This window comes from Cinclus cinclus, chromosome Z (genome assembly GCF_963662255.1).
Source record: "Cinclus cinclus chromosome Z, bCinCin1.1, whole genome shotgun sequence".
In the NCBI taxonomy this organism is placed as follows: Eukaryota; Metazoa; Chordata; class Aves; order Passeriformes; family Cinclidae; genus Cinclus; species Cinclus cinclus.
In genome coordinates, this window is record NC_085084.1 from 57,481,666 (window position 1) to 57,503,842 (window position 22,177).

Sequence of the window (22,177 nt, forward strand, 5' to 3'; positions counted from 1 at the left end):
CTCTCCAAAACAACAAAAAACAACTCCAGAGGCTCAAAACTTGAGCATAATCTAGCTGCCTGCATCCACCCAATTGCCTGCATCAGTGTCCTGACACTCTCAGCTGTGCCTGGAGGGATGCATCTGTCACTCATGAAAGCTTTTTTTGAGTTGAAATTTGCAACATGTATATATGAACTTTGCGTGATGTGTCACCTGTGCTCTTGCCTGTGTTATTTCAATAAATGGAAGCCAACCAGTTTGATAAGCTTTTATTGATGCCACACCTCCATCAACACTGTGCCTGAGGCACAGGCCTTTCTGATTCTCCGGCTCAGTCTCATCTGTGCCCCCAAAACTAGTCTTGGTCCTCATGGTAAGAGGATTTGCAAGCCCTGAAATCTCCTTCAAAGCCAAAAGTGTGAGGATGGGGCTATTTCACCCCAAATATTGGCAGCAAGTGTCTTCTGGGATGGACATTTTGGGGTGGGTATTTGTCAGATGGAGGCATCGCTTTTCTCTCCATGTTCTGCTGCCACAGAGCAGAGCAGGAAAGGTTTTTTTTTGCAAACCCACTTGTGTTCAGCATCACATTTATTAACTTTGAAGTCCTTGGCTCTCAGTGTCCCGCACCCTTCATCCATCTCACGCAGAGAGGTACCAAGCCTGTAAAACAAAAATTGTATTGCTGAAGAGGAGGAAGCTCACCAAATCTTGCAGAAAAGCAGAGGCAGGTTGTTCTGCCCTTTTCTTGCACTGTCCCACCACGCATGCATAATTTCTCGGTGGAGGTTCACCAGATCTGAGGAGAGTTGCTGTGCCTGCAGTAAGATCTGCAAGGAGCATGTGTGGGGCATGAAAAGCCATGTTATTGCATGGGTCTGGTGCAATACCACATGGGGTTACTGTGCTCCGGTAGAGTTCCCCAACTTTTGTTCCATAGAGCTTTGCTGGGGGGGAATATGAGACTCTTGCATAAACTCCAACATCTTTGAGAGATGGGTCAGGGCATGAACTGGGTCTGAAATGGAGCAAAGCCAACAGTCTGTAGATACACTCACATTTTGGGGTTGAAAGGTGTGTTGTCCACCCATCTCCACACCTTCTGATGTGACCTTAATCCAATCCACACTGGTAATGGGCTCTTGCCTGTAACAGTCTTAATGTGCTCCTGGAAAATAGAGTGACCAGTTGCTCCCAAAATCTCTCTGTGGAAGGTTTCATGGCAATCAAATTCACAGAGTAAATCTGACTCCTAAAATCATGAGATATGAATGTCCCTCACACCTTGAATGCTTCCCCAAGCCCTCCTGTTGCTAGGCACTTTTCACTTCCCTGCCCACCTAAAAATCAGAACCTTTATGTCCTTCTTAAGCTTTCTTCTCTCTATTTACCTTTTCTTTCTTGTCCTGGAGCACCACCAGCTGGGAATCCTGATTTTCACAGCTTTTCATGCCTTGAGTCCAGTTTCCTGATTCCTCAGAAAGCCAGTAGCATCTTTCCCCATGGAGCTGCCAGTCCCGGGGACACAGCTTGCAGCCAGCATAGGCTGAAGAGCAGAAAAAGCCATGTGACATTCCAAAGGGCCATCAGGTTACTCCCCAGCCACCAGCTGAACATACTGAGGGATTCACTGTCCCACACCCTGGCTCTTTCCCCATTGCTGAGTTTTTCACATCAATGTGGTTTTTCCAGCCACTGGAGAGAAGGAGGGTTACTGAGGCTGGCTGACCACGAGGACATTATTGGCTGATGGAGGTGAAGAAAGACTGGTGAGAAACCTCCTCCCTAGGTCTGATGCTGCTCCTCCATGGAAGAGGGATCAGCAACAGTTGCATGAAAAAGAGTATTCTTCCTTGCAACTCTCCTCTTTACCAAATAATCCTTGTATCCTCACAACCCCAAGCGTATAAGGGTCTCTCTCCTTGCAGTAGAGGAACTCCACAAAGGTGTCACCTGAGCATCTCCCAGTAGCCAGATAAGAAGGGGGATTACCTGTGGGACTGTCCCCTTGAGGCTTGCAGAAATACCGCACCAGGGATGAAAACATGCACTGTTCCACCTGGTTCCCTCCCTGGATCCCACTGCCCAGCTGTGGAACACTCGTCACCACTGGCTGTGGGGAGCCCTGAAAAACTTGGAGCAGTAATCCGGGGTGAGAAGCTGTAGGCATTTGGGAATAAAAGCCACACAAAACTGGGTTTCATTTTCTCATACAGTTGCTTAAGCCAGCCTGAAAACCATGTCTTGTATTCTCCACCCTTGTTTGATAGCTACAGGTATAATCTGGGTTTACTCAGAATGGGTTTATTCTTGATGGGTGATGTCACATCTCTACAGGACAATCTTGTCCTTTCCAAAGACTGAAATGCTGAAATAAACCCCAATTTTCCCTCGCTGGCTGCTCACTGGAGTGTGAGATGTAGATAAGAGCTGGTTACTCACCCCGCACACTCAGCACCACCACCAGGACCAGCAGGATGAGTTGCCCCAGCCTCCTGGCTATGAAAAGGAGCCTGTGCCACCATGGACAGAAGGCAGGTGCTGAAAGAGGCCACATTTACTTTAAAAAAATGAAAGATAAGAAAGCTGGGGGTTTAGAGAAAAAAAAAATTAAAAAGCCCCTCTGTCAAGCTGGTAAGTTTGAGCAGAAGTTTACAGCTTCTTTTCTTCCTCCAAGAAAGTAAATCGCCACTGGTTAGGTCTAGGGTGAGGGTGGTTTCTCAGGTGGAGGAGGGACTGCAGGAGCCTCAGGAACCCCCTTGCTCACACCGTGATGGATCTTGGGGAATGGGAAACCTTCTGAAATTGGCTTAATTTAGAGCTCCTGGTAGATCTGGGAGTTGGTGAGGCAAAGGTCACTCCAGCTCTCATCTCCACCAGGATTCCAGACAGGATCTCAGCAGCTTTCCTTCCCATCCAGATGTGTTGGCTCACGTTGGGTTTCTTGGCACCCATTTTACCCCCCAGATGAAGTCTTGTAAGCAAAATGGCTTCCAGGTATCTGTCACCCTCTCCCATCCTTTCCTTTCTCTTTTTCCTCCTTTTTTCAAGCCAGGATCCCACCTGAAAAGACATTTTACCCACAACAGTGTTCTCCATGATCTTAGAAACCTTAACATGGAGATGAGGAAGCAACCCAAAAGTAAACAAACCCAAAAGTCCTCTCAAAATTTGAAACAAGCATTTTGCCCCCAAAATAGGACTTACCACCATGTTTCTCAGCAGAAGACCCATCCCCAAGATGGCTTAAATCAGCGTAAACGATTTCTCCTGCCATGGTTGCTCAGAAGGTCCCAGGAGCAGCCCAAAAGTAACACTGTCCTTGGACAACCCCAACCCTGTGCCTTGTGAACTATGCACTGTCTGCATCTGGCTCCAGGAAATGGTGTTTCCTGGGGCTTTTATCTGCTTTTCTGTTTGTACATATAAATATATATATATATATAGGTATATATGTATGCATTCTACACCCTTCCCTTGTAAATGGAAGGTGGTGTGGGAATGAGTGTCCTGCATCCAGGAAGAGGTGGCACACCTGGAGGTGTAGAAACATCTGTGAGCTTGGTTGTGCTGAACATTTGTGAGAGCAGAATTAATAAATAATAATTTCAAAAAAGCCTTTAAATAAGGTTTTTTACTGTGAGGTTGAAGCATGTCAGGAGCTGGATCAGTGTGACCACAGGCAGGTGAGGAGGAGACAGGTGACATTTGGGTTTTCTTCCCCAAAATACGGGCTGGGAGTGACTTGAAATGCCTGTTGTTGCATGTGACTTATTCTGCTGGTTTTGACACAATATTTGGCCTCTGTTTTACTCTGGGGCAGAGAGATCTGATGTGGTCAGGGGTTGCCTAGCTCCTGCACAGGAAGAGCTAAGAATGTGGATTTCCTCAGGCTCCTAATGAATTTTATTTTATTTTGTTACTATATTTTATTTTGATTTTTTTCTTCTACAAGCTGATCCTCCCACTCCTGATGTATCCTTTTACACCGTCTAGACCTATGTTTTCCTCAGGTTTGGACTCTTTGGCAACTGCATGGAACAACCACCGATTTCCAGCCTACGATAACTTTTTTCTCTCCCCTTTCTTAGGTTTTTTGATGTTAATCCCGGGTTTTATTCAATACCACAACATCCCAAAGCAACACCATTTCACAGAGGTAAAAATGATGTTTTTTTCCTCAGATACCCCCCAAAAAACAAGGAAAAAAGCAGAAATTTGCCACAATACCTATCAGCAGCCAGAAACAGGGTAAATAAGAGGATAAACCCAAGGGTCCAAAGGCTTCAGCAGAAAAAGCACTGTGTTTTTATTTTTAAATTATTTTAAAATTTTAGTTAATTGAAAAATACTTTTCTTTTGAATTTGTCTTTATGTAATTTTTATTGTTATATTTTATTATCTCATGTTTGTTTTTAGTTTCTTTTCCACATGCAGCCTTTTCTTTGCCACAGAAAGTTCCTGTGGTGAGCTGCTATCAGCCAGCCTTCCTGCCCTCCGCAAAGGCAGCTGCTCCAGTGGTGTGTGACCAGTGATTACAAAAACCCCCTTAAAATACAAAATAAATTTAAAAAAAACCCCTGCAGCTGGGTAGCTTAATAGCAAGAACACTTTTTAAAACATATTTTTATAGTTAAAAAAAAATTACAAAATGGGTTGAAGGGAAGTGTACTTCAACTTTGTAGAATCCCTGAGGGCTGTTCTGGGTTGCCCTCACATCCTGGAACAGAATCATCTCCAGCAGTATTTCCTCCAACTGTGCACTGAGAAAAATAGTTTTTGGACAATCCATCTTCCTAGCTGAGAAAAAAATCTGGAAATGCTGGAAAAGAGGGTGAAGTGATGCTGGGTGGAGCTGGAGGGGAACCCCTGGTTCAGTGGGTGGGCAGGTGGCCTTGGGCAGGCAGCCCCTTCTTCATTGCCCTTAAGGAGGGGCAGGAAAATCCCTCAGAAAACAATAAAATAAATCAAAACAACATTAAAAAACTACTTTGTTTCTCCTCACAGGAGCAGTTGTGCTTCAGCATTGGGCTTATTCCCACAGAACAGACACAGGTGACGGGGTTTGGGATGGGCCTGGGGGCTGAGGGGAGGTGGTCTTAAATTTTGATTGATGGAGAGAATTCCAGTAGCAGGGAGAAGTTTTTAATTGAGAGAGAAAATTTTAATTGGGAGGATTTCAATAGGGGGAGATTATTTTAAGAGGGGGGGAGAAAACTTTAATTTAGGGGAGAAAACCTTAATTTTGGAGAGAAAATATTAATTGAAAATAAAATATTAATTGAGGGGAGAAGATATTAATTGGGAAAAAACTTTATGGGGAGAAAAGTTTGCAGGGAGGAAACTTTATTTATAGCAGAAAATTTTAATTGCAGGGAGAAAATGGCCTGAGGAGACCTTTATAGGGGAAGATTTTAACTGATGGAGAAAACTAACTTGGGGTGGAAGTTTGACTGTGGGGAGAAAACTTGACTTACAGGGAGAAAATTTTAACCGAGGGGAGAAAAGTATAATTAGGGGAATAAAACTAATTGGGGGAAGAGGAAATTTTAATTGCAGGGACAAGGTTTTAATGGAGTGAGAAAGCTTGAGCTGGGGAGAAAATTTAGATATGGCACAGGGAGAAAATTTTAAATGGTGAGAAAAACTTAATTGTGGACTGACAGCCTTTGTAACAGCTTTGATAGATGGAACTTTGCTTGGCAGGTGAGGCAAGAGCCCCTGTAGAGGTGGAACCCCAAAAATGGAGGAAATGAGAGTTTATTCTGGATTTTTGGGCATGGAAAGGAGCAAGCGGGCAGGTAACTCTTGGGCAATGAACTGTAGAATCACTGGGTTTGGTCTTTATTTTGATACTTCTGTAATTTGAGAACAAAACACAGCTGAAGTAAGGCTGTAGGGGGAAAAAAGCTTTTTCTGGCACTTCCCTTGAGGGAAAATTTTTGTCACTCAGCAGATAGACTTTTTGCTCTAAACAAACCAATTTCAGACATTATGGGTTATTCTAATATGGTATTAACCCTTCCAGAGGCTCCTGAGTAACTGCTTCTTTTAGGTGTATTTTACACCTCCCCCCCCCCCAAAAAATATTCAAATTTTCTCATTTATTATGGATTAGAATAAATAAATGTTTAAACCATAGAAGATACAAAGAAGACATTTGGTGTTTAAATCCAGTTTGGACACAACAGAAGTATTTATTATTGTCTCTTTTCATTGGGAAATCAGCTTTCCATTTGCCCTGTTTCGGCTTTCCTGACTTTGTTCACATCTCTATCATCCCCTTGGCACCAAATAAGGTTAAAAAGGGACTTTTGGGGCCTTTTCCATCATCTTGTTCTACCCAACCATGGACTAAGATTTTCGAGGATTTTTTTTAGCACATTTGTGTCTTTTTCAAATTTGTGGGGTTTTTTTTTAATTTTAAATTTATTTGTTTATTTTAAAAATTTTAATGTAACTTTATAAAAAATATCGGGCATATTTGGGTTCTGACTTACTTTCTAATATTTTTCCCATGCAATTTTGTTCATATGATGGGGACAAAAATTAAAAAATAGGGTGGGCTGGGGAAGTTCTACTGGATGAAGACACTAAGATTTTTGGATAAAAACAGAAAAATAATTTTCTAGGAAAAATAATTTTCTTTGATCACAGTGAAGGGAAAGTGCATACTCTAGATCACAAGTTACAGAAATGGAGGCACCATGACCCTTAGTTTAGGTGGAGAAAAAACTCTACTGAACTTTAATAATGAGGCAAACCCCATAAATTAAAGCAAAATTTTAATTATGGTATGTTTCAGAGTTTGTATCCATTCGGAGCTGGGGAGGAAACTGTTCCCCAAAAAGCTCCCATTATAGGAAAAAGAAAAAAAGGAATTTTTGGTATTTCTCACCCAAAATGACACCAAGTCCACTGGCACAGGCACGAGACCAACCTTTCATCATCTTGCCATGACCTGTAGCATGTTGCTGCCCTGGGAGCCCTTGCAGAGGTGCTGAAGGTCTGTTCTCCTGCAGGTCACAACATGGAGATGAAACCAGAGGCACGTGTTGCCTGTCAGGTGATGCTGGCAGTGCTTTTCACTGCTCTGCTCATGACAGCCACTGCTTTTGCAGGTGAGTGTTGGAGTTTTAGTCTCACTGGTAATGTCTCTGAGATATTTTGGGTTGTTGCATTTGTGACAGATTTACTTCCATGTTCCTGGGGAAGACAAAGCCCGCCCAAACTGCTGTTCCCTCTGGGAGAAGGGCGTTTCAGAGCAGTCTTTCTACAGAAACCAAACCTATCCCCTGGGATGAATGAATGCCTCAACAGGAGGAGGCATTTCATGAGTAAAGTCATGCAGAAGTATTGTTTTCAAAGAAGACGGGGCCTGGAGATGTTGGCATGAGTTCCACCAAGTCAAGAAGTCTGCAGGAATAAGAGGACTTTTTTCCCGTCTTTTTCACTACTTTTGCATTAATGTCACAGAGCAGCACCCAAGGGCATGTTTAGGGATAGGGCTACTCTGAAACTGTTCTTTAAAATGTGTGTTTTTTATATCTACTGGCCTGTTTCCTTCTTTGAAGGTGCACCACCTATGTTTCTTGTGCAACATCAAGCTAGGCCATGATTTGACCTTATTTTCTCACAAGATTTCTCCTGGTATCTTAATTTCTCTCATTGCCCACAGCTGAGGCAGATGCAAGACTTTTGGAAGCCACGGGGTGGAGGATGATGTCCCCACCTCAGAGAGGCGAGGGTAAGGTGCTGCTTGTTAATGTTGTTCTATTTTTAATGACAGTGCAGGCTTTTCAGCCTTGTGCCCAGCCCTGCTTTCAGTGTCCCTTTGACTGGATCAGGTACAGAGGAAAATGCTACTATTTTTCTGAGGTTGAGGGGAACTGGACATCCAGCCAGGACAACTGCTCAGCACTTGGTGCTTCCTTGGCCATGCTGGACAACATGGAGGACTTGGTAAGGAGACAGGAGGACCTGCTCGGCATGGGGAAAAGAACCCCAAAGCAATGTATTTGAAACCTATTAGTTTCTTTGACTGCTCTTCCAGGATCTTTTTTTAAGATTTGGGGTGAGAAGTTGAGGAAGAGGCCTTGAGGGTATGTTATCATGGGTGTCTTCAAATTCCTCACCAAAGCCAGCTGCTGCAAGTACTGTAGGAATAAACCCCTGTTTCTAGATGACACTTTTTGGTAACAGATTGAAATGGTCAAGCCCCAAAGAAGCCCTAAAGCAGCAGGAGCAACTAGTAAAATTGAGATTTTTTGATTGGAAGATGGTGAAAACCTCTCCTTTTCCTCTTTCAGAACTTTGTGATGAGATACAAAGGCATCTCAGAACACTGGATTGGTCTTTTGCGGGAGGACGAGGAGCAGCCATGGCAATGGGTGAACCGCTCACCTCTATCTCACCCGTGAGTCCATGCTTTTCATTATTGTGCTGTAGGTTGGTGTTTCCTCAGCCACAAAATGTGCATTTCTTCTCATAATTCAGGTACATCCAGAGGCAGCAATGGGACAATGTTTGGGAAGTGCAACGTTGCATCTGGATCTGGTCTTTGTTTGATCCCTTTGACCTAAAAGATGGGAGTTGGTGTGTTTGGTTAGAAAATCCTAAATTTAGATGTTTTTAAGTTTGCTTTTTTCTTGCAAAGCTTTGGTTTCATATTAGAAATAGATCAGTGTCCATGAAGGATGCCTGAAAACTGAAGCTGAGGGAAGCCTATGTGTGACTTTTCTCCTTTTTCCTGCTACCCCATCTGAAATGGGTTATGTCTTCTGTACTTCCAGGTTTCCGATCCATGGTAGTGGGCTCTGTGCTTACCTGGATGACACTGGGCTCAGCTCCTCCCACTGCAGCACTGAGAGGAGCTGGATTTGTAATAAACATGAGCTGCAGAGCTCAGGCAAAGGCAACAGGATGAGACGGCCTCCAAACCTCTGTGTCAGCTCCTTGGGTGCTGCAGGAAGGCCTTCTCACTCCCAGATATCTAGTGGATCATAGGGACATGAAAGAAAATCTCAAAAAGGTTTTGAATCCCCTGGGGAAGGGGTTACTGGGGTTTCCAAGGGATTAACAAGTGTTTCTGGGACAAGGCAGCCTTTGGGGATCCCCATGAGAGAGTTTTTGAGAATCCAGGGGTTGGGGTGGGGGAGCAGGGCAGCCCTGGGGGATCTTTTTGTGGTTTGGGGCAACTTGGTGATGGCCCAAATGCAGACACCTTCTATTTCTTAGAGAAAAATAATTTTATTCTATTCTGAACATATTTACATACTAATTACTTGGAAATACATCTCAAGCATGGGGAACAGCAGAGGAAAAGAGTAGGGGCAGTGGGTGTGAGCACATCCTTGAGCATACTTGAGTATCCTTGTGCATGCTGAGCACAAAATCAGTATTAGTATGAGGTATAGCAGCTGGAATTAATACAAAGCCTGCAAAAATTTAAGATTTTTAATTTGAGCTGGAAGCCCAGCCAATCATAGGCATTGAGATAGGCAAAAGGAACATTCAGAGGAAGCTGAATTTGGGAGAAAAAAGCAAAGTTTTAGCTCAAAACAAGCTCAGGGAAGCCCAGGTCCTGTTAATGAGCTTTGGATTAATTTAACAAGTAGAGATGAGTCGTGCTGAACTCAGACCCCCTGGACATAACCCCAGCCAGAGACATCGAAGATGGAGGTAGGACTATGAACTGGGTTAGAAATTACTCTAAGACTTGGAAAATAAGAGCTGAGGAGCATCAACAAGCATTTCCAACCACCATGATGCAATCAGCTTCAGATCAGGAGGATCCTTCAAAGGGCATCAGCCCTTGGGGGACAGTTTAATGGTTGAGAGCAGCACACAAAAGTAGGGGAAGACCCTCTCCCCACTGAAGGAGGCCACAGGAAAAGTGAAGATGCGTTGGCGGCTGCTGACGGCGTAGAAAGAGACCTGTCCCACCTCATAGTCCAGGTAGACTCCAATCTCCCCATTGAGGAGTGGGACAGAGGTGTTGGATGGAGCTGTGAGGGCAACACAGAGCTCATCATACTTCTGCAAGCCCCAGATTTCAGTGTTGGGCTTGAAGAGGACCCGGCCTTTCCTCTGCACAGACTCACGGGCCACCCCCACGGCCCAGAAGCGCCCATTGGCCTCCACCTCCCAGTAGTGGCGGCCCGAGGTGAAGCCCTCGCTGCCCAGCATGCATGGGTCTGTGTCAAACCGGCCTGGACCCTCCGGCCACTGGCATCGAGGTCTGCCCCATGTGGCTTCTTTGAGGTCCTCAGAGAGGATCACCTCTGGACCCACTGTGGCTGGATCCAGAGTTATGTCCACTGAAAAGCAAAACAGAGAACGAATCAGAAGCCAAACTCAAGCCTAGAGAACACTCACCCCCAAAACACCTTCACTGGTGACAAGAGAAAGAGAGAGGAAAGGTGAGGCTGAAGATGTAAGTGTGAAGAGGTGGAAGTTGAAGATGGAGATATCCAGTTGAGGTTGGAGCTGGAAGAGCAAGCAGGTGGAGGTAGGAGACGGAGGCCCTGGTGGAGAAGGCAGAAGGCCTTTCCAACTCCATTGAACATCTCAGCCCAGAAGACACAAGGAACAGGTGTTTGCTCCTTTCTAGCCACCTCTGATTACCTTCAAACTGTTTGGCAGTGTGGTAGTCCATGGCAAGGTGCCATGTGCATGGCCGTGGTTTGAGGAAGAAAGCCATTGCACCCTCAGTGTCCTCTCTTCCTGACTGGAGGCATAAGAAAAGGAAGGAAAGGATAAAATCTAATTATTATCCTTCAAATAGTCACATCTCAGCTTCCACCCCTTTCTATGTCAAAAAATGTGTTTAACCACCTCATTTAATCAAAGTACTTCAAGAAAATAATGTTCTGTTTCTTCAACAGTTGCAACAGAACTTGGTTCATTTATGGAAAGACCCTTGGAGATGGGTTAAATCAATTAATTCCCTAATGACTACGTGCTATAAGGAACACATTGGGATGTATCCATCTCCACTGTAGATATTATTACACTCTCAAATCTCCATTCCTCATGCTGGCTGAAGGCCTGAATCTATCCGTCTTAAATCCATCTCTGCCTCCACCATTCATCAATCAAATCTAACAAAGTTTATTTGAGTGAAGAAAGTCCTTAAAATTGAGATAAGCCATATTCACCTCTCACATCCAGAGAAATCTTGTGAGAAGGGAAGAAATTTGCTGTTGATCTTGGAGAAAATGTGTATGGGGGAGATAAGAGCTGGCACCAAATGGTCTCAAATTCATCCTCTGGAAGTCAGGGTGGGGGTTTGCATACAAACAAGGGATTGCCCATGCTAAAGAGTCCCTGGCATGAGTAACAAAGCCCCAAAATAATTGAATAAACCATGCTGTGACAGTTGAAAACAAACAGGTTGCTTCTTTTCCATGTGTTTTCCTCATCCAATCTGCAGGTAAGGGCATTAAAACAGCAGGGTGATGAGTAAAAGTGGGAAAAAGGTGAGAAAATCACCCAGATGAAGATAAAAGCAGGATCCATGCTGCTTCTCACTCAAATTCCCCATCTGGATCGTTAGAGGTAGATGAGAACCAAATAATCACCATGACCCTCCATTGCAAAATACCATAAATCTGAAACAAAGACCCTGAGACCAAAGCAAAGGTAAATCACTTCCCTTCTTGAGTTCATGGGATGGGGAGGGGGCTCAAAATCCTACTTCCCAACCCCCCACAGACATCAGGGTGATGTAAACCCCCTGTCAGCACTGGGATTTTCCCCCTCACCCAAACCTTCTTGGTGTTTTCCTTGCTGTCGCTGGTGCTGTTTTGGGGTTCCTCCAGATGGTTTTCTTCCACTGGCTGCTTCTCCACTGGGTTTTTTTCCTTTTGGGATTTTTTTTTCTTCCTCTCTGGCACAGGCTCAGCCAAAGCTCAGTCCCGTCTCAGCCTCTGCCAGCTTTTATCAGGCAAGAAGGGAGGAGCCCTCCAATCTCTTGCCTGCAGATGGGGCCATGACGTGTTCGGGCACCTCCTGCACCATCTGATTGCCCCTTTTTCCCCCATTTCAGGGCTGTTTATTTTCTCAGCACAGGCACTGGGGACGGAAGGGAGGAAAATTTAGCAAAAAAAAAATGGGCATTATTGCATGGCACCACAAAGGGAGAAGTTGGTTAAATTTTGCCTTCCTAGTTCCCCAAATCTGACTCTGGCCCCTTACACATGACAGGTGAACAAGGCAAAGCTGGGAGCAGCTTCCAGATGAGGAATGTGACAGCAATGCCTGGAGATAAGACAACCTTGTGGACATAAAATATGTTTAAAGACTACTCATAGGTGATGACATTTGCTTTTCCAGCTGGGGCAGCTTGTGCTGAGAACTGAGCACAGGAACACCCAGGGACGGTTCAAGGGCAGGCAGCTTCACCCTGTGCCACGGCCAACCCCTAGCACTCCTTTCTCCTTGCCAGAAGGCCAGCATGGCTACAGCAGCTGCACTAACCCCCTGTGCTGACACTGGCCAGAGCATCATCTCTTGGTGTTGAAGAGACAAAAGCCCCTCAGGAAGCAATGGATGAGCCACCACAGGCTGTAGTCATGAAGACTTCTGGAGGACTGAGTGAGACCTGTGAGGTGAGATCACCTTCCTATGATCCATCAGGCCTTCCTTCTCTCCCTCTCCCTGAACAAAAGGTGCAAAGTGAAAATATTTCAATTTCTTCATGGGAAAGTAAAGCTTCAGTTTCTGCTCCTAGTTGTGGGAAAAACAGAAAGTGAGTTGATCCCTGCTTTCCAGGGAAGGTAGCAAGGGGGCTTTTTTAGGGGGATTATTGTTTTCCTCCCTCAGATAATGCAAGATTTTGAAGGTTTATACAAAAAGTCTGGGATGACTGCTTCAGGTTTTTTATTTTTTAATTTTTTTTTTTGGTGGTGGTGGTGTTTGTTTTTTTTTTGTAATCAGGAGAAAATCCAGTCTCACCTGCAATCCCTAAGGAAGGTGTTGGCAGAATTTCTGGACTGGAGAGCAAGCGAAGAGAAAAGACACCAGGACTACCTGGTACAGGCAGTCCCTTCAGTTCTTCAGCAGTCTGAATGGGTCTTGGGGTATTTATTTTTCCCCAAGCCCCTCTTGAAGGAACACATGGGATCATATCCAAGAGGCATCCTGGCGCCCTGCAAAACCCTACACCCAGCTGGAGTGGTTGGTGCAGATCCCGGGCAGGTTTGGCAAGCACCACTTCCATGTGCAGCTGCTTATTATCCACAGTTAAAATCAGCGTCATGGCACTGCTCATCTTCATCCCAGACTGAGTCATAAAGGGGCATTTGTTAACATGGAATTAACTGCTTCTCTGGGCCTGGATTGGTTTTGGACAGGATACAGAGAGGGAAGGCAACAGGGGAGGGGAAAGGAGAACCTTGGGGTGAAGTACTTAATTACCCTAGAGTCACTAATTAGCTGCATCCCCAGCCCTGCCCCAGTGTTACAGCCCCCCTGGCTACGGTGTAAGTAGTTCTGTCCTTTAACTCAGAAGGGGGAGATTCAGGTCTGGGGGTTGCATAAGGATATTTTGTCTCCTCCAGGAGATGAGTGAAGCCAAGAGGGGCCGCATTGAAGCTGAGTTCGAGCGGCTGCGCCGGCTGCTGGCGGAGCAGGAGCGCACCGTGCTGGGGAGGCTGGCTGAGCTGGACCATACCTTCGCAGCTGCCCACGCTGAAAAATCATTGCGGGTGGCTGAGGGGGTTGCACAGCTCCACAGACTCATTGGGCAGCTGGAAGCCAGGTGCTCGCCCCAGGTGAGTGCCCTCCTTACTGGAAAGCTCTCCCAAAATGCTGCCTATGGGATGTTGATCTCCTTTTTTTCTCTCTTTTTCCTTTTAGGATGTTGGGAGCACCCTAAGCAGGTGTGTGGCATCTGGTTGCTTCACGTCACTATCACTCCAGCTGCGGAGAGGGGCTTGGCGGATACACCTGTCACGTAACATCTGTCCCTGTCATATATTTTCCCAGCTGGAGTGAAATGAGGCTCCACCTCCCCTCAGGGCTCCCCAAGGAGCTGGAGAAGAGCCTGAGCTCCTGCTGCCGCCAAAGCCATGCTCTGTGGGAGGCCCTGGAGACGTTCAGAGGTATTTGGGTAGAAATCAGATATTTTAGGAGAATTCAGGGGTGTTTTAGGAGAATTTGGAGGCTCTGGGGAGGAATGCAGAGATGCTTGGGATAATTCAAATATATTGGTGAAAGGAATTCAGTCGCATTTTGGGATATTTCATTTATCTGAGAAGTCAGAGGCATTTCAAGAGGAAGTGGAGGTTGTCCAAGGAAAAGGCAGCAGCACGCTCTGCACCTGCTCACTCCCCACCTTCTTCCCTCCTCCCAGACACGGATCATCCCATGGGTCTCCCCACATCAAAGACTACGCTGGAGACTGGCACAACTCCTCTCCCACAGCTCTTGGCAGAAAGGAAAAGTGTGTGGTGGGATGAGGAGGAGGAGCAGGTCAAGGCCAGAGAGCCCCGTTGAGTCTAGGAGCTGTCTGGCAGCTGTCAGGGGGTCATTGCCAGGAGATGCAGGACATGGACACAGCAGCTGAGCTCTGTAAGATGCTGTCTGTGCATCCTCATCCTGAGTGCTGCCCATATTCCTAGGGACACAGTGGTATTATGACCGTGGGAATCCTTAAAATTAGAGGGTTTTGGGAAAATTGCAAAAAGCAGGTCACTGAAACAGCAGAACTGTAATTAGAGCTAAGTAGTAGCCGTAAGATTTGTCAGCAGAAAAGTTATATGAGATCTAGAAAGCAAGGACAAATATAACAATGGTCTGTGTATTAACACTTGGCTAGAATAACTCCCTAAGCTGCAGAAAAGTATATCTAGCAAGATATTAGAAAGTTCTAAGCTTAATAATGGAGCTCTGTGCATTGTATTTTAAGGCTTACAAGCAGGTATTGTATTCAAAATAAGCAAGCATTGTTTTAATTGAAGGTACGTGTACTTATATAGCACATGATCAAACTACTGTCAATATGCTTTTGCTTTTTGTGATTGGTCAAAAAACTTTTTAAAGTGCGTTGTAACACTGAGTTCTGTGGTGCTGCCGAGGACGTGAGCTGCTGGCATCTCCCCATTGACCCAATCATGTAATGGGACTGGTGCTGAAAATAAACAGCTGGAGACACATTCCACAGCAGTCCCGTCCCGTTCGTGATTCTGTACATAAATCCATGGCCAGCATTATATGACAATCTCCCCCCCCAACTGCTTTAATTAGTAACCATTCTTGCGCTGCTGCTCACCATGTAGGTAATGAATTAAAGAAAACAACAACAACCAAATAACAACAACAAAGCACCCCCCCCCTCCCCCCTTACCCCGATTTTCCTTCTGTTTGTGTGTGTACGTGTATGCCTAGGCTAGATTTTAAGGCATTTCTTGGTTCAGCTGGGCCAGGGAGGAGGAAGCAGGCGAGCGAGGGGCAGCGGGACAGGCGGGTCCCGGTTCGTGGGTGCGGAGTGGCGGGCCTGTCCCGGAGCCTAAACAACTCGGCCTTGATTTAGAGCAGCACGTCCCACTCCTCCCCGCCGCTGGAAGCGGCTGTGCCGGCCCTGGCTGCGGGCTTTCGGCTGTCCCCTGACCCCCACGCGATAAGCGGCGATTCCCGGCGGGACCGCGCCTGTCCCGTCCCGCGGTGCAGCTCTCAGCGCCCATCCCCCGGTGCGGCTCTTGAATTCTATTTTTTTTTTTCTGCTCTATACATTCTATTCATAGCTCGCCCCCCTCTCGGTGCAGCCCTTTTGGTGACATCTATCAGAAGCGACAGTCACACCCCGGGCCTCGCCCGCCCCCTTAGTGTAGCCCCTTCACCGCCACCTCACCTCGGGGAGAAAATTTCTGGGAAAATATTCATAACCTACCGTAGCCTTGACTTCTCTAGCTGCTGCAGAATCCTTATGTAGGCTAAGACTCTTCTTCGGAAAGAACAATAAGTGCCTGAAATAATTAAAAATTAATTAAGTTGGTCTGCTGTTAATGAAGTAATCTCTGGGTGTTTCTTAGAATAAAGCATAAATTGAAAAGAGGGAGAGAAAGAAAAGGATTTTAGTTTTGGTTTTAATTTTAATTTATTGTAATTTTTTTTGTTTGTTTTTTCCCCCGAGACATCAGACTTTGGGTTTGTTTGGGCTCGGTTTCGCTCTACACCTCAAGGAGTCAGTGACTCTCGCCGCTGCCCGAGATCGAACAAATGAGAAGGGAGTTTTCTGTGCGCTCCCATGCTCCCAGGCAAAGGCAAATCTGGGGCTATAAACATAATTTTGGGGTTTTTTTGAGAGCTACGAATGCCCAGTGCGGTTGTTTCCGCATAAACCTTCTCTATTTTCTATTTCCCCGTGAAAGAGACAAAGCTGATCAATTTTGCGCCACACCGGCATTTATTATTTTTATAGCTCTATAATAAAATTTGCAATTATATTTAAACATACACATGTTTCATATTAAACGGAGATATATTATATTGGAACCTCGTTAACGTTATTATCGTTACCAGACACACTTTAACACTCGCGTTCCAGGCTGGCATCCGCAGGAGCTCCAGGGAGCTGTGCTCACGTGCCGCGCTCCTGATTTATTCCTTGTCTCCTGGAGCCCTCTCCTGGCCGCACTCTGCCTCCCCCGGTGCAGCCGGAGGGGTGAGAACTCGCCCTGGAAATATCTCGTCCCTCCCAGGTCCCAGCTGCGTTTCCTTCCGTCCGTAAATCCCCGCTGTTCCATGCCTGGGGCGGTGGGAGCGTCGGACCGGCCCCAACCCCGGGGCTGCCTTTGCTTGGCAGGCTCCGGACCCCGACACCAGCGTCCCGCCCCGCCGCCACTTCAGGAATATCCAGGAATACCCTGCCCGGGCGCACTTCCCCAGTGGTAAACAACCATGGCTGCGGGAAACGCCATCAGCTACCTCCAGGAGGAAACCACCTACTCTTGGATTTTTCCCAGGATCCCGTCACGATCCTGAGCTGCGGCCACAATTCCTGCGGGCGCTGGCCGTGGCGGTGCGCGGCGCTCCGTGCCCGCAGCAGGGTGCAGCTGACTGACGTGTGCGGCCGTGCAGGAGCTGTGCCACCGGCTCCAGCCACCCCTTGGCCTCTTCAGTCCCCGCGATGGAATCCTCGTCCGCACCGCCTGCGCCGAGCATCGCGCCGGCCCCGCCGTGCCCCTCCAACAGCCCGCTCGCTGGTACGGCGTGGGTGGATCCCTGTCTCAGGCACTCTCCCCCTGCCTCAGCTACGCTACTTTCCTTTAAAACTCAGCCCCCAGAATATGTGTTTTGAGGAGAGGTGAAGTTTTTCCCTGTCTTTCTAAGGGAAGAAAAAAAACCCAAAAAGCAACAAGGCAAGCATCTAGAAGCCAAAACTGAGTTGAAATGCTGCAATTTGGTAAAGGTTAAGTATGAAACAGTAGGGCGGGTAGTAGTTTTGGGATCAAAACTAAATATTGCGGATTTGAAACTCCTGCTCTCACCCAGCGCCTGCAGCAGCTGCGGGCAGTGCTGAAAGGGCTCCACTGACTGCTGAGTGACCAGGAGTCATGGTTTCATTCCCTCTTCCATTGCCTGTCCTGGAGGCTGGAGGAACAGCAACATGGTGAAGCTGCCTGAGATGTCACAGATTCAGCAGTGCTGTGCAAAGCTCCAGACCAAGCGCCAGCAACCAGATGGTGACCTGCTACTGGTGAGCCAAAGCTTTGCCCCAGAATCTGTTTCCCCACTTTTGGCTTTTATTCGCAGGAAAGCAGCCCTAAGCATCTTTGTCCCTTCATCTCCAGGATGCCCAAACCACCCTGAGCAGGTACTGGAGCCAAAAAACATCACCAGGAACAGCAGTTTTGGCCCCAGATCCTCCTTTTTTTGTATCTTCTGATCCTGCGTTCTTTTCCTCTGGGATTTTTGCTTTGGAGCTGGAGGGGGTTGATGCTTAATCCAGAGCTTGGTGATGATGGGGGAATCTTCCATCATGTCTTGCAGAAGTGGAGCCTTGCCCAGGGAAGTAAAGATGTCCCAATGGTTTTCTAGCAATGGGGAAAGGAAATTTGGGTATTTCTTGGCATTAAACACCCCAATTTGCTCCCCTCAAGGCGCACAGAGAGGAAGGTGCAGCCATCACTGCTGTTGATGTCAGAGCTGGAAACAGCTTGAAGATTTTACCTGAAAAACCAACCTGCTGGCAGAGGTAGTGACATGATTTAAAGATGCTTGGAGGGTAAAAACTGGCAAAAAAAGGGAATTTATTAAGCAGAAATGGGAAACTGGGGTGGTTCTGGGAGGGCATAGAACCCCAGGGTTGACAGATTTGGCTGGAAAGTGAAAGCATCACAAATGCTCATTTAATTAAAAGAAAATCAGGGATTTATTCCTGATTAGCCTTAAGGGATAAAAACTGAAGGTGGGAGGTGCAGAATGCTGTTGTTGGTTAATTGGCACCCAAATTAGGATACTAATTATGTGTAGAGGGAGTTGATGCCCTGGAGGAGGCGGTTGTGTCTCCCACCTCAGGTGGTCTTGCCTTCTCCATGCAACAGGGATTGAGTGCATATGAGGAAGGCCCAGGGCCAGATCCAGAGGTAAAAATCTCTGGGCTCATCTTCTATTTCCAGACATCTTGGAATGACCTCTGGAGGAAGACTCAGGGGGATACTGGGGAGGTGAATCCAGCTTCAGGGATTTACTGAACCTCTATTTGGATTCAGTGCCTGGAGCTGATGCTCTGGTGCCATTTTTGGAGGTGATATTCCAGTGCATAGAGCCTCATGAACATCCCTCTCCTTGCCAGCAACCATGATCCTAGATCCAGCCACAGCTCACCCCCAAATCCTGGTATCATCGGATGGCTGGACTGCAGGTTGCTGGGAATCACCCCCAGCACCTCTTGCCCTCAGGAATGGAGCATTTTGAATGTCTTCACTGTGTTTTGGGTCAGCAGGGCTTTGTGGGGGGCCAGTGTTGCTGGGCTGTCCTGACTGGGCACTGGGGTTGGCTTGGGAATTCGTGTCCTGTGATTCGTGACCGCTGCTTCAGTCTCAGCCCCGAACGTGGGGTTTGGGCTGTGCGGCAGTGCTAGGGGAAGCTGCAGGCTCTCACCTGCCCCCCCCCCCCACATCTCTGCCCCACAGCCACACTCTCCAATGCATCGAGGTGGCTCTGGATTATGCTGGTGGGCAGGTGGCCTTCCGTGATGCTGACAGCCAGACTGAAATCTTTGCTTTTTCCCCAGCCACTTTTGCAGGTGAACGACTCCAGCCACTGCTCTGGCTGGCTGAGGGGCCAGCTCTGCTCACCCTCTGTCCCTGAGTCCTCCAAAAATCCACTATGAACCTCCCAAGTGCAGACGCTTCCACCACCCCAACAAACACTGAACTCGACAGCTAACAGCCCCACTGCCCCCAAGGCCCCATTTCATTTTCCTTATAACATCTAATTTAACAATCACATTTCACTCTTTTGCTTCTCAGTGGGAAAAGAGAGGTATTTTTAGTTCCTCAGCTGTTTATTAGTGGAAGCATGGACCAGAAAAACAGGGAGAACGTCCCTAAAAGATGTTTAAAAACTCACCTTGAGGAAGAAAATGGGCTTTGTTGCTGATGCTAGATGTCTCATGGTAAGGTTTTTTAAGTGGAAACTTTTCTGCTTAAGATTTGTAGAGAATTTAGGGGTAGTGGGCTAAAACCATACTTTATGTCTCCCAGGATCACTAAGGCTGGGGCCTTTTCAGGGTTTTGTATTCATTGCCAGGATGTAAGCAATGGGAGAGGCCACAGACAGGATTTCATCCCCCATTTCGCTGCCCACAAGGGAATAGAAGGGGAAAAAACCTAAATAAACCAGTATCTTAAAGCAGCAGAAGGTTGTTATTAGGGTTTGGCCATGTAATAAAGTGCTGTTATCAGCAAGCAGGACTAGGCAGGTCTCTGCCTCTTGCAGTCCCAGCCACTCCTTTGCTGCCAGACTCGTCTCCCCATCCACATGCACTCTTCACATTGGTGTGAGGAAGATGACAAACTACCAGGAAGAGGGAAGAACAGCAACTTTTATCTTCGGAACCCTAATTTTAGACAAGGGCCCCGACAAAACACAGGTCACAGCCAAATCCACATTGCAGTCCTACTCAGTTGTATAACTAGTTGTTTCCCTGTTTGGCTCATGGTGAGGTTGGTATCTTCCTTAAAAGACAAGGTCCAGTAATGTGTAGAAGCCAACTACTTCTTTGCAGCATCTTACTCCATCCACTCTTCATCTGAAAAGCTTTATGGATTATTTAATTTGAAAGTCCATACAAAAAATAAATAACAAAATCCCTTGCCTTTTTGTGTAACTCAGTAACCCCATAGCTGGCTCCCAGCATTGAGGTGGGGAGGAAGTCAGCCTGTTTTTGTTCAAAGGCAGCTCAACAGCATGCTATCAGCAGCTGGGAGTGCAGATGGGTGGGTGTGGAGAGTGCACAACCCCCACTCCTTGAGCAGAACCAGCAGAAGCACCTTGCAGCTCTCCCAAACGGGCCTGTGGACCCCAAAACCCTTCTGAGTCACAGGCATACCTCATACTAGCCCATGAAAGGAGTAGCTGAAGGTTGTTTTTTCACAAGAGTCAAAAGTTTTTTCCATGAAGCTGGAACCTGGGGTACATTTTGTCTGGGTTTGGGGCTTGAGGAAGAGCATTCCCAGGAGGAGGAGTTTTAGCCATTGCCTTCTGCTTCTTCCCATGCTGCTCCTCTTTCACTAGCACCTCAGGATCATACCGAGAGGGAAGTGTGCCTCCAAGGGAAGTGCAGCAGGCATGGAGGGACAAACCTGAGTGAGACTGCAGGCGCTTCACGGTGGTTGATGTGTTAAACCTCTCCTGGGCCTCACTGAGGTCCACTATAAGTGCAAAGAGGTGGATTTTGGGGATGGATTCAGGTTAATAATTTGTTGGTGTTTGTGGATGCTTGTAAAAATAGAGCTCAAAAGGCACTTTTTAAAATCAGAGACTTGTTACATCCAGAAGACAGAAAATACAGCTCCATTGCAAAGCAGGGGGGTGTCTGTGTTTTTAATCCTATGGTTTGGGGTATGTTTGCTCCATTTTAGGCTTTCTCCCCAAGGCAGCATCTTAGCACAGTGGGAGATGGGCATTTTCTATCTAGAAACAGTGCCCATAGGGAAAGAAATCCCCAAATTAGGGAAGAACTTCAGTTAAAGAAATAGTGGCCTCTGCACTGCTGTCTTGAGGAGAAAGAGCTGATAAACCCCCAACCCCTTTGTTTTTGAGAAAACTGTCCCCTTTTAAGTGAAAACAAGATATGTTGTTTTCAACACTAGCAGTGGATGTGGGGAAGAAACATCCAAAAATATCCCTAAACCCTCCCAGAATTAACCCATATCCTGTATGGGGGGAAGGAGGGGCTTGAGTTTCTCAGGCATCAACAGTTTGCACAGTTACCACCTCCAGGGGATTTCCCCCCTCTTCTTACACAGTTTATTGGGATAAAATTTCATAATTTCATTTAATTTTTTTCCATTCTATAATTTCTCCTGCTCTGAGAAGTGTCTTTTTCTCCCCAAAATGAAGCCAGGCAGGATGTTTCTCCCTCCAAGCCCCTTCATTGCCCAAAATCCCCTCCAAAAAGCCAAATCTGAGGGTTTATTTAAGCTAAAATATTTTTTTAACACAGGATGAAACATTATAGTGCATTACATGGCCTTAGCAGCATGAATAGAGCTGATAGCTGAGTAGAGCAAGAGAGATCTGAATTCTGGGTCAAATTTAGTTTCTGCCTTTTATTCTGTAAAATAGTTACTCTGTATGGACCTATGCTTTAGACCTGAATTTCCCACATGGAGGAATTACCCCCTAGAGGTACAGTGAGCCAGCTGTGTTTTGCTGCTCACCCAAATCCTTCACACAGCAAACTCCAAAAAAATTATGAACTGAACTTTGTCTTGAAATAAACTGGTTGAGCTCAGCGATTTATTGTGTCACTCATAACCGGGGACTGGTGTCTTAAACAAGGTGTTTTTGAGTCATTCTGCAGTGCTGCCTTAGGTGGGACTCTCTAGGGGATGGGGATAGCCAGATGTGAAGACATGCAGGGAGAAACTGGTTTGTGAGAACAAAGACATCTAGGATGGGGGATTGGGGACTTAGGGGGAGAGTGACCTCTGGGGCTGGTTGGGGACCCAGGGAGGTGAAG

General features: G+C 46.5%; 4 protein-coding genes across 19 annotated transcripts; 2 read left to right on the top strand and 2 right to left on the bottom strand.

Moving 5' to 3' along the window:
• Nucleotides 1-236: 236 nt before the first annotated feature.
• LOC134056868 (killer cell lectin-like receptor subfamily G member 1) lies at nt 237-8,560 on the bottom strand. 5 transcript variants are annotated; one of them, XM_062513772.1, is made up of 7 exons: nt 8,386-8,560; nt 6,923-6,998; nt 2,425-2,523; nt 1,975-2,142; nt 1,374-1,528; nt 1,041-1,150; nt 237-645 (listed from the first exon to the last, which is right to left on the bottom strand). In XM_062513772.1, exons 2-7 carry the CDS (start codon nt 6,930-6,932, stop codon nt 477-479), a joined length of 711 nt encoding a protein of 236 aa, XP_062369756.1. In that variant the 5' UTR covers nt 6,933-6,998; nt 8,386-8,560; the 3' UTR covers nt 237-476. The 5 variants fall into 5 exon arrangements, with proteins under 5 accessions (XP_062369756.1, XP_062369754.1, XP_062369755.1 ...); XM_062513770.1 differs by having other exon boundaries at nt 6,881-6,998; XM_062513771.1 differs by lacking the exons at nt 6,923-6,998; nt 8,386-8,560 and adding an exon at nt 3,190-3,320 and having other exon boundaries at nt 1,975-2,115.
• On the top strand, nt 5,005-9,268 carry LOC134056869 (C-type lectin domain family 2 member B-like). Of its 3 annotated transcripts, none has more exons than XM_062513775.1 (5): nt 5,005-5,037; nt 7,005-7,103; nt 7,661-7,944; nt 8,292-8,398; nt 8,775-9,268. In XM_062513775.1, the coding sequence occupies exons 2-5, from the start codon at nt 7,013-7,015 to the stop codon at nt 8,986-8,988; spliced, it is 696 nt and encodes a 231-aa protein (XP_062369759.1). In that variant the 5' UTR covers nt 5,005-5,037; nt 7,005-7,012; the 3' UTR covers nt 8,989-9,268. The 3 variants fall into 3 exon arrangements, with proteins under 3 accessions (XP_062369759.1, XP_062369758.1, XP_062369760.1); XM_062513774.1 differs by lacking the exon at nt 5,005-5,037 and adding an exon at nt 5,726-5,783; XM_062513776.1 differs by lacking the exon at nt 5,005-5,037 and adding an exon at nt 5,726-5,783 and having other exon boundaries at nt 7,772-7,944.
• A 156-nt stretch (nt 9,269-9,424) lies between these two features.
• On the bottom strand, nt 9,425-11,883 carry LOC134056870 (butyrophilin subfamily 1 member A1-like). Of its 2 annotated transcripts, none has more exons than XM_062513778.1 (3): nt 11,754-11,883; nt 10,609-10,711; nt 9,425-10,301 (listed from the first exon to the last, which is right to left on the bottom strand). In XM_062513778.1, exons 2-3 carry the CDS (start codon nt 10,682-10,684, stop codon nt 9,790-9,792), a joined length of 588 nt encoding a protein of 195 aa, XP_062369762.1. In that variant the 5' UTR covers nt 10,685-10,711; nt 11,754-11,883; the 3' UTR covers nt 9,425-9,789. The 2 variants fall into 2 exon arrangements, with proteins under 2 accessions (XP_062369762.1, XP_062369761.1); XM_062513777.1 differs by having other exon boundaries at nt 11,142-11,754.
• Nucleotides 11,884-12,049: 166 nt separating this feature from the next.
• LOC134056866 (E3 ubiquitin-protein ligase TRIM11-like) lies at nt 12,050-21,951 on the top strand. 9 transcript variants are annotated; one of them, XR_009934178.1, is made up of 8 exons: nt 12,053-12,593; nt 12,922-13,182; nt 13,545-13,757; nt 13,843-13,865; nt 13,972-14,087; nt 16,118-17,683; nt 17,778-17,800; nt 18,087-21,951. XR_009934178.1 is itself a non-coding variant. In XM_062513765.1 (7 exons), exons 2-7 carry the CDS (start codon nt 12,531-12,533, stop codon nt 14,479-14,481), a joined length of 819 nt encoding a protein of 272 aa, XP_062369749.1. In that variant the 5' UTR covers nt 12,053-12,296; nt 12,431-12,530; the 3' UTR covers nt 14,482-15,140. The 9 variants fall into 9 exon arrangements, 3 of the variants coding, with proteins under 3 accessions (XP_062369750.1, XP_062369749.1, XP_062369751.1); XR_009934179.1 differs by lacking the exon at nt 17,778-17,800 and having other exon boundaries at nt 18,087-18,181; nt 19,223-21,951; XR_009934175.1 differs by having other exon boundaries at nt 16,118-18,181; nt 18,606-21,951.
• The last annotated feature ends 226 nt before the right edge of the window (nt 21,952-22,177 follow it).